This window comes from Hordeum vulgare, chromosome 5H (genome assembly GCF_904849725.1).
Source record: "Hordeum vulgare subsp. vulgare chromosome 5H, MorexV3_pseudomolecules_assembly, whole genome shotgun sequence".
NCBI lineage: Eukaryota > Viridiplantae > Streptophyta > Magnoliopsida > Poales > Poaceae > Hordeum > Hordeum vulgare.
In genome coordinates this window covers 57,933,358-57,943,516 of record NC_058522.1, presented here as the reverse complement: position 1 = coordinate 57,943,516, position 10,159 = coordinate 57,933,358, and the positions used below count along the sequence as shown (strand labels likewise).

The following is a 10,159-nucleotide window of genomic DNA, read 5'->3' as shown; positions in this document are numbered from 1 at the left end:
TCGACCATCGTCGTACAATCCATGCACCATCAACCACAGCCGTAACACTGCGACACCATCGACGGTGGTCGTAACATCACAATATATTTGACCACCATGGTAACATAACAACATCATTCACCGTTGTCGTAACATGGCAACACCATTGACTGCCGCCACAACATCGCAACACCTCATTGTAGTATTGCCACACCGCAGACCGCCGCCTTAGCATCGCAACATCGTCGATTGTCGTCATAGCATCACAACACAGTCGACTGTTGTCGTAGCATCACAAGACCACTGACCGCTATTGTAACATCACACCACCACCTAATCTTCGTCATAACATCATCAGACACCCCCGTGCACAAGCCGCAACAACTACAACGCACCTCCAAGTGTCCACATCACTGATGGTGCTTCCGAGGCAGTCGCGACACCGATACACTAGGCGAAAGCTCCAGTAGCGGCCACAACACTCGTGATGGTGTCGACAATTGCAGCATCGAGCGGCTGGATTTGCACAAAAAAGACAAGCGGCTTGTAAGGAAGATGGTGACCTTGCATCAATGCACGCCTAGCTTGCAACATTGAGCACACATCCGTAATAACAGAATTCGCTCATTATACGCCACATGGCATGCTTTGCCGCGGCACATGGTTTTGTGGCATGACAATCTGGCTATTGTAGCAGCAGAAAGAAAGCTTGCGTCTTTGTTGCGTCTGGCTTGGAGTAGTATTGACATGTTTTTGCACATCATTTAAATTTTGCAACAAGACACTACAACATTGTAGCAGAAAAATAAATATAGTCTTTAGACTTGTAGCATCACGCATTCAGCTGGCAACACCATCAGTCGGTTTTGTAGTGTCGTCCAGGTTTTACTACATGACATTGTAGCTTTACAGCAAAAACAAATGCGGCGTTCGGACTTGCAGCGTTATGCATCCAAACTAGAGAGCGATTGCGGTTGGAACATGGGATATGTTGCGATGGACGCAATATTGGCGTTGTTGTGCGGAAACGACTGCAACTTGGAAGAGGCGATTGGAACATGGGATATATTGTGATGGCCACAACATTGGCAATGTTGTGCGGCACTAGGTGCAACTTGGGAGAGGTTGCCATCGCAACATGCGATATGTTGTGATGACCTGTGACGAGAGTTACAAAACCTTTCGAGTGCAACATGGGTCATGTTGCAAATGGCAGTGCAACGTGATGGAAATGGTGGTCGTAGCTAGATGGCTAATACATCCGGATCAGACAACTGTCACGCGCGGCTTCCAATGACTCTAGTGGCATCCTCGTGTCAGCGAGCCAACAAATCGGGCGCACCAAAAGGCTAGCAACGGCCCGACTTGTAGCACTGCATGTCTAGTTTGCAGCAACACCGACCGGTCATGTAACACCACACGTCCGGATTTATAGCCGACCAATCTTATAGTGTCGATCGAGTGTATGTAGTAGCGCCACCTATCCATCGCTACTGATTTCCTATGTAATAAATATCTATTTTGGTCATAGGAAAATATCAATTAAAAAATATATTACACTGATGAGCCACTTGTATCACGAAACATAATTGCATCATACACTTAGAATTAGAACCGAGGCTTGGCTTACGAAGTTTTCTTCTATAAAATAATGCCAGTAGGCTAGTCTAGCCCGGGTTGATCTTATTTTTTTTATCATACACTTAGAATAAATCAAAAAAGCACTCAAAGACTTGCTAGGCTGCTGGCCTTAATTGCCTTCTAAACTGCTCGCCTTCTTTTGATGTTACTAAAGGTTAATACTAATCTGAGCTACTCCTATCTTGCCAAGAATGATTAGTGAATGCAACATGCAAAGCCATGCAGTCAACTCAGTAAAAGAAAAAAGCAAATGTCAGTGGAAGTAAAGGATAGATGAAAGAAAAAGTAGCATGCATGTGCGCAAGGTAAACAGCAGCAACGGCGCTCCCATGTGGGCACACCCAAGGAAAAAGGCGTGGAACGCTGTGACCGACGCTATCGGGTAAAGATCAGTCAGCCGGGACCACGGCCACGTGTCAGTTAGGGGAGGCGGCTTATGTCCAGGCTAAAATCAGCCGAATGATTAGAAACGTTTTCCAATCATTTTTAGGCTTTAGTGTTCGCCCCCACCTTAAATTATTTTCGTCCTCCGCCACTGGTCTGAACCAAAGGTGCTTTCTCACCACCTGTGAGTGAAGTTAGTTCATGCGGCAGATATCAGGCTAGGTTCAATTATGGATCGGGGCTGAAGAACTCATCTTTTCCGTCGATGATAGAATCACAACAGAGGGAAGAGAAACCCCAGAGTACCTAACATGGGATCTAATAGTGTAAGTATGTACTGTAGTACTCCCTCCGTCCAAAAATTCTTGTCTTAGGTTTGTATAGAAATGAATGTATGTAAATACCAAAACATGACTAGATACATTCATATCTAAACAAATTTAAGACAAAAAAATTGGGACGGTGGGAGTAATAGTAGCCAATAACATATGGTTCTGCTCTGAGCTATATATGCTGCTTCTACGGTCCAAACATTACAACAAGACTCGAAATAAGTAGTTAAACTGCTCTAACATGCAGGTTATGCTCTAAGCTTAAGCTGCTTCTACGGCCCAAAGACACCCATAATTTCAAGTTTTTGTCTAAGAATACACGACGAAAAGATTGTGTCGAAATGAATTTGCAATGGGCATGCGGTTGACTCATCCATAGTCAACCATACATGAAGGCCAGCAGTGGGCAGGTGCCTACAAAAATGAACAAAAACACAAGGTTTGGTTAGATAGACCCTTGGAGAAGGGTCAATGGTTAAATTGCTAGCTAAAGGTTGACCAAAATAGTGTGTTTTTTGCAATGCAAACAAAATGAGATACTCCCTCCGTTCCTAAATATAAGTCTTTCTAGAGATTTCATTAGTAGACTACATACGGATGTATCTAGACATATTTTAGAGTGTAGAATCACTCATTTTGCTCCGTATGTAGACTCTTAGTGAAATTTCTTAAAAGACTTATATTTAGGAACGGAGGGAGTAAGAGAAATAACAATTGGTTTCTTCATGAAGTTGTTTACCACACCTGACAATCTCCTCTACGACCTTCGAATTTGAGTCCAAACATGCTAAATGTAAACTATTGTAAAACGCAAGATATTTACCTCAGGCACAGCTCAAGAATCAAGAATCATAAGACTGGCTTCTTCCCTCGTGATAGGGTAAGCACCTACACAAATAAAAACATCACACTTAAAGTAGATGTGTCTTTGGCTCCTGCAGAAATATGATTTATGATAGGGAGATGTTTACCTTTTACAATGTCCTCTCCGCGATCCGATACAATTGCAGTCAAGTTTCTAGTTCTCAGACAAAGTTTGGTAGCATCCAATATTTTCAACTGTAAAGCAATCAATAGAATTAAACGTACCAAAACACATTTTCAGTAGTGCTATGGTCGGCATTAATTCATAGATACAACATAGAGTTAACTTACCGAAACATCTTTTTCAGTATTCAATTTCTTTTCTTGATCAAAATGATCCCAGCATATGTCTATCAACAGGCTTTCCAACTGGCAAAATCACAAAAGTCAAGAGTGTCACATAAAAAATATGGAAAATATACCCTACAACCAGGTGCACTCACCCTCACACCTCTCCCTCACACGACATTCTTTCTTGTTCTGTGATTTTTGAAATACATAATAGCTACAACTCTAAAGATATTTCATATAAAAGCACCTCCACTAAAATATCATCGTTCTGTGATTTTTGAAATATATAATGGCTACAACTCTAAAGATATCTCAATCAAAAGCATCTCCACTAAAATAGCATGCTATAATCCATACTCTATACGCTGTAATATCAAATGAACAATTTTATATATTCACTTTAAAAGAACATACTCCATATGATATCAAATGAAGAACAATTATGTATACACTTGTCATTATCAACGGAGTATCCTATTGCCTCTTAATGCATATATAGAACCATACTCCTTTATTGAATTAATCATGCATATACAGAAACTCTAGCTACAAGTACAATTCAACATCTTTACATAATAGGTACTATATACTCTTTATAAATCTTAGCTACAGGATACATATGTGTGCCAATTACAGAACATACACTTGTCATGGTCGACCAGGTGGGGCCATCATTATGCGCGCAGGGCTAGGGCAGAGCCTGCAGCCTAAGACTTCTAGAATTATTAATATAGAGAAAGAATCAGAGTTTTGTTAGGAATGGGTCTGATCCAACTTGGGGATCAATTATATGTCATCCATATATTGGACAATCAAAGGGTTCTTCGCGGCAATGGCACCGTGGGCACTTAGCGAGTAATTGTATGCACAGTAGATGACATGGTGGATGTGGCATTGTTGCAGCATGTAATCAACTCTGTAACATTGCACCGTGGAGGGAGTCTTCCCTTTCTTCTATAATATACGATACGCACACTCGTGTGTATTCGTGAAAAAAGAATATTGGACAGCCATGTAAGCCTTAAGAGGCATCAATCAGTCTATAAAGAAAACCAGAAAACAAAGGTTGACCTCCACTAATCCTCTCGCCCACCTTTTTTAAAGATGTTCAACTCCATGGCTGATTTTCTAAAGAAGCCATTGATGGGGCACTGAAGGGCATGAAGATACTGCTAGCATCCGGGAGCAAAGCTAGCAAAAAGGCTAGCCATCAGCAAGCTGCGGCAAGATGGAACCGGCAGTCTTCCATCAAATATGGGAAGGACGATCAGGGCCTCACTGCCAAGGTCAGCAACAAAGATGATGACTCGTAGGGGGATCCCTAGTTTGCCAAGTTGGGAGTTCCCGATCTAGGATGGGTCAGAATATGTGCTTTACTTGCTGACTCGAGTCGAGTAGTGTTTTGAAGCCAAGAAGCAAACACTGCAAAACATGGCTAGCATCATACAACCTGAACAGGAGCGCCCCACTATGGTACCGCCGCCTCAGGCACGCAGAAGGTGTGCCACCATGGGAGACTTTCAGCAGACAATTTAATAATCATTTTGGTTCAAAAATCCAAAACGCCGAAACCGGGCGAGTTGAAGCTCCTCGATAGCCAGGAACTATCAACAAGCATAAGGAATAATTCGTCACACTGGTGTGTCGCTGTGAGGGTCAAACCGAGGCGCATGAAGTAGAGTTTTACATCGCAGGGCTGTGTAAGCCATTGCGTACAGATGTACAAGTCATGTACCTGACGACACTCGAAGGGTCGGTGAACCAGGTACGGGCATTTGAGGACCATGACAAGAAAGAGGACGAGGACTAGGGTGCGCCGGTTACTGCCACATCCACCCTCTCGACGCACTCACTCGTCTACCCTGGGCCTTACTGCTTATGCCAATGTTGCACTACTGGATACCTTAGGAATCCCGCAGGACACCCTAGGCAGAAGGCCCTTCCGGGGCCTCACAACAGCGGAGATGGACGACCGTTGTGCCAAGGCTTTGCCTCAACTGCGACTCGCAAGTTCACACCTGGTCACTGTTGTAAGAAAAAAAAATTGTGTGGCTAAGAGGGACGTGACTCTACCAAGGAGAATGCGGATGTGGAGGTCTCCCTTCACGCTTCCACCGGTATCCGCAAAAGCTCGACGATGTACTAGGCAGTTGTCATGCGAGGAACCATCCTCATTGCTCTTGTTGACTCTAGCTCCACCCAAAATCTCCTATCATACCAAGCCACCATGCGCGGCGCGTGAAGCTTTCCCAACGGGCAAGCATGTGTGTGGATGTGGCCAATGGCAATAAGGTCATCAACCAATGGATTTGTCATGGCCTTGACGTCTTAGTGGGTACACAACCATCCACCGTCGGCTGCTAAGTGTTTCCTTTGTAGAGTTATGACATGGTGATCCGTGTGCAATGGTAGGGGCTCATCGTCTGTTGGACTTCACCAAGCTCACTATGTCATCGAGCTGCACATATTACCGCCTAACAAACCTTGCTACATGATTTTGAGGGCATGGTCACCGAGCTGCGCATATCACCTCTAGAGCAGTGATGTGATCACCACATTCACCTCCTTCCAAGGGCGGCTCCAGTGGTGGTCTGTCCATATCGCAGACACATCAAAAGGCGAGATTGAGTGGCAATGCGCCGATATGCTAGATTAGGTCAGAGTTTTCCTCTCGGTCCTTTTGGTCAAGAGACAAGATGGCTTGAGGAGTTTCTTTGTGGACTATCGTGCCCTCGACACACCTATTATTGGGCCAGCAAGCTACTTGGACTTTGTAGTGGAATTTAGTCCAAGAAATATCAATACTAAGATGCCAAGCACCACAACGTTGACCAATGGTTGTGGCCTGATCCAATAGATGAGAATAACCATCCATGCAGAAAGCTGATCCATTCAGACATGAATTTATTTGCTTCAACTACCGCACCATTATTCAAATTATTTAATTAGAATTACAAAATTACTAGCTACCTATTGTAGGATGTGTGGGGTTAATCTAAAGTGTATTAGAAAGTAACTAAACCAAGTTGTAGCAGAAAATTGAAAATTCAACAAATACAAAATGCACAAACCTCAATTGTAGTAGAAATGTGCTTTCCGTTAAAGCTTTCAATGACATCACCCTTGCGAATTCCAATTTTCTCAGCATGTGATTCTTTTGACACCTAATTTTCAATTAGCATGATTACTTCATAATATGCAGATGGCAAATAATTTTGAAATAAATTGTCAACAAAAGTGGAAGTCAAAATTATATAAAAAACACCATATATATATATATATACCTGCTCAACAATAAGACCAGAGTCGATGTTATGCTTACGAGCCATCCTCTCAATACAAATAGGATCTAAAAACTTGATTGGACTAAATGTCATTCCAAGGTGAAGGCGAGGCATACAACTATACCAAATAAAATGAAGACCATATGAGTATCATACAAATTTAAGAAAGAACGTCATAACATTAATATCTTTAAAAGACATAGGTATCAAACATGTTACTAACAAAGAATTGAGAAGGGAGAAATACATACTTGAACCTTCTCCAAAAATCCAAGCACTTATGCAATATCGACGAAGGTACAAACGTCTCATTAATTTGGTTGTTAACTAGACCCACAACCTTCCCTTCCAAATCAATGATGGGCCCTCCATCATCATGTAACTATAGCATTGTAGTAGTGACAAATATTACGATTTGTAGTGAGAAGGAAATAAGATGGAGATGCAAAACATACATTTGAGATGTAACATACCAGTTTGAGAGTAGATGCATCACGGAGAAAATACATGTAGTGGCATCTCTCATGCCGAGATGGAATGTCATAGGCCAAATTACCATGTGTTATCTTTATATCCAGATTTGCGTCTCTTCCAAGGCGGAAAACATCTTGACCAGAATGAACACGGCCATTAAAAGTGGGTAGATGAACTGGTTTATCCACTTGAACCTCATAAATAGCAAATTCATAATGCTCCTGAAGATAGATGAGCTGGCCTGGTGTAGTTGTGTTGTCCAGCAAATGAACAATGACCTAGAATAGACAGTGGCAAAGGTTATGACACAACATTTTCAAAAGAACTTATATTGAGGAAAACATTTTAGAGAGATCAACAATCATGAAAGTCAAGCACTAGAATAAGATATTTTGTTTCTAATATTCTGTTCTAACAAAGTTGAAGATGATTACACATTTAATTTGTAACTAGACACCGGTGTAGCAACTGAGTCATTACAAATAATTTAATTTGACAGGCCATAAACAAGCAGATAAAAAAAAAAGCATAGCTGGTCAAGCAGGTAGATAAATAGACTGTTGAATATATGTTTTTACTTGCATAGCAGTGCAGGGCTCCCCACCCCGATTTCATTTGAAAAGCTGGTAATTAAAGCATGCATTATCTAAGTTCAGATACCACCATCGGGTGGCAGAAACGCCCTTGCTGAAATTAGGATGACAAGGAGACTAGTGAATGTTAAGAAGGTCACCTTAGCATTATGATGATATTCGCCTGTCCACTGCCCCTTCCACTGGTTGGGATCCTTTTTACGAGTGAGATGAGCAGACGTCAAAACAAGGGCGGTTTTTCTCTGGTCATCCCTTTGAAACCACAAGCCACAGCATTTATTCAGCGGTTGATTCTCTACAAAGCAACAAAAATTGCAAACAGTTGGCTAGGTAGCAAATGCTACTTAATTAAGAAGCAAACATGATGTTAAATACACACCGAGAAAGGATGAGAGCAAAATGACAGATTTAGCAGCAAGAAGTACTGCATCTCTTGCGAGTTCCCGTATGGGAAGGAGACGAGGGTCTATGCGCAAGCAGGAAGATGGTTTGTGCCAGTAGTGGTCCATAGTGAACAGGTGAGCTAGACGAACTACGCAAAGAAAATTAGGATCAGGTTGGAAATTAATAATGAATGGGGAAACTGACGCTGAGAAAAAGAACGGGGAAAAGGGGGGTAATTAATTTACCTTCTTCTTCTTCGTATTTAGCCTCGGCATGCTTGAAGGCGGCGAGTATGGCCGGGTCTGCAGCTAGTTCGTCTGGGATGTAGGGTTCGTAGGGCGGAGGCTTGGGTGGATCGGAGGATTCCTCCATGGCGGACTCGACCACATCGCGCACACGACCTAGAGAAAAAAATTCGTACAGCACAAGCAAACACCAATCTGTCGTGATGAGGGAAAATTTTTGGAACATCGGGGGGGGGGGGGGGGGGGGGGGGGGGGGGGGGGGGCGGGCAAAATCACCTTGTTTTGCTCCGGATTGGGCTTCGTCGGGCTCGAAGATCGCGAACAGTATCTCTGGGTGGGAATGGGAACTCCGAACAGCTAGCTGCCCGGGAGATCTAGGGCTCGTGGAGTGAACCTCTGCCAGGCTTCGCTTCTTCGCCCTTGCTCCCCGCTCCGTTTCCAGCTCGTCGCCGCGGATCCTCCTGGCCCTCGACGTCTTTCCCACCTCGTCGCCGCGGATCCTGACGGCCCTCGACATCTTTCCCACCTCGCGCGCCGCCGCCTCTGCACCGGAGGGGGATGAACACGGTTCCGGGATCGATGGACTCGCGCGAGCGTACACGTGTCCGAGTGTGTGGTTTCCCTTTCTTTTCTCTTTTTTTTTTCTTCCCAAATGCTTAAAAACGCACCTGCACGATTTGACTGCTGCCAGCGGAAGCGACGGACCGTCCGAGGTGGCGATAGAGAAGAGCCGGGGGGCGCGGTGTAGTGGTGGCCCCACATTAATTTCAGGAGAAACCGCTCCATCCCCGCATGTCTTTTTTTTTTAATACAGTACAGACGCAAACGTTCACATACATGCATACACTCACTCCTATGAACGCACATACGCACATCCTACCCTTCTTAACACCTTTGAGAGACTGGATCGGCATATCATCTTGAGATTTTACGAAGTCATCGTAGGCGTCTCGTCGTCGACGGAAACGTCTCCTCCCACTGAAAGCTTGTCGCCGGAAATCCTGAAATAAATTCAGAAATAATGCAAGCACGAAGACATGAACCCGTTCCCGCATGTCTTGTTCGAACGACGGTTCTCCACCCATTTTTTGAACTACTCGCTCGTTCTCTTCTTCCATGTCTCTACACGCGGTCTGCGCGGTGCTGCGACCGTGGATTCATCGATGCGGGAGGCCGTCCGCGTGCACGGCGTATCATCAGCTAGAGGTTGAGGTAATCCCAGTATCTCCTCGCATGGTCCCGCCTTCAGATTTTGTTGCCATGGCGAGGCTAGGGTTTACACGAAGTGGGGCGAATATGATGTCATCGTCGCGTGCAAGTACTAGCAGTCACGATGGATGTCCATGACGTCCACGAGGGACGACATGTGGTGGGGGTAGTTAGGGTTGGGGGAGTTGCCTTAATTGAAGGGGTGGAGGGGGAGGGGTGAGGTTGTGGTGGTGCATGTGAACAAATCTGCGGCGTGATTTTTTTTCTCGGTGTTTTGGGTTTTGTGGATTTGCTTCGATCTTCCGCGATAGATGCATAGCATTAGGACGGTAGTTGCCTCAATGTTCCCCTCCAATTGCGAGATGGGAGGGTCATGAGAGTTTTGGGGATTTGCTATGTATATTTGAGGGCAGTTGTATAGTGATGAGACGGTAAGTTGTCTCAATGATTTCATCTAGTTGCAAGATGTGAGGGGTCAT

The 10,159-nt window shown here is 44.1% G+C and overlaps 1 protein-coding gene across 1 annotated transcript; it reads right to left on the bottom strand.

Annotated features, from left to right (window-relative positions):
* Nucleotides 1–2,473: 2,473 nt before the first annotated feature.
* Nucleotides 2,474–9,107, bottom strand: LOC123452759. Its single transcript, XM_045129468.1, has 12 exons — nt 8,748–9,107; nt 8,472–8,627; nt 8,222–8,374; nt 7,983–8,137; nt 7,249–7,527; nt 7,027–7,157; nt 6,776–6,893; nt 6,563–6,655; nt 3,492–3,569; nt 3,308–3,395; nt 3,160–3,224; nt 2,474–2,750 (listed from the first exon to the last, which is right to left on the bottom strand). The coding sequence occupies exons 1-11, from the start codon at nt 8,986–8,988 to the stop codon at nt 3,172–3,174; spliced, it is 1,545 nt and encodes a 514-aa protein (XP_044985403.1). The 5' UTR covers nt 8,989–9,107; the 3' UTR covers nt 2,474–2,750; nt 3,160–3,171.
* Between the last annotated feature and the right edge of the window lie 1,052 nt (nt 9,108–10,159).

Coding starts and splice junctions, on each gene's coding strand:
- LOC123452759 (XM_045129468.1), bottom strand. CDS start 8,988: ATGTCGAGGGCCGTCAGGATCCGCGGCGACGAGGTGGGAAAGACGTCG. Junction 7,158..7,248: donor ATGCATCTACTCTCAAACTG/GTATGTTACATC, acceptor ACAATGCTATAG/TTACATGATGATGGAGGGCC. Junction 6,656..6,775: donor CTGGTCTTATTGTTGAGCAG/GTATATATATAT, acceptor ATTGAAAATTAG/GTGTCAAAAGAATCACATGC.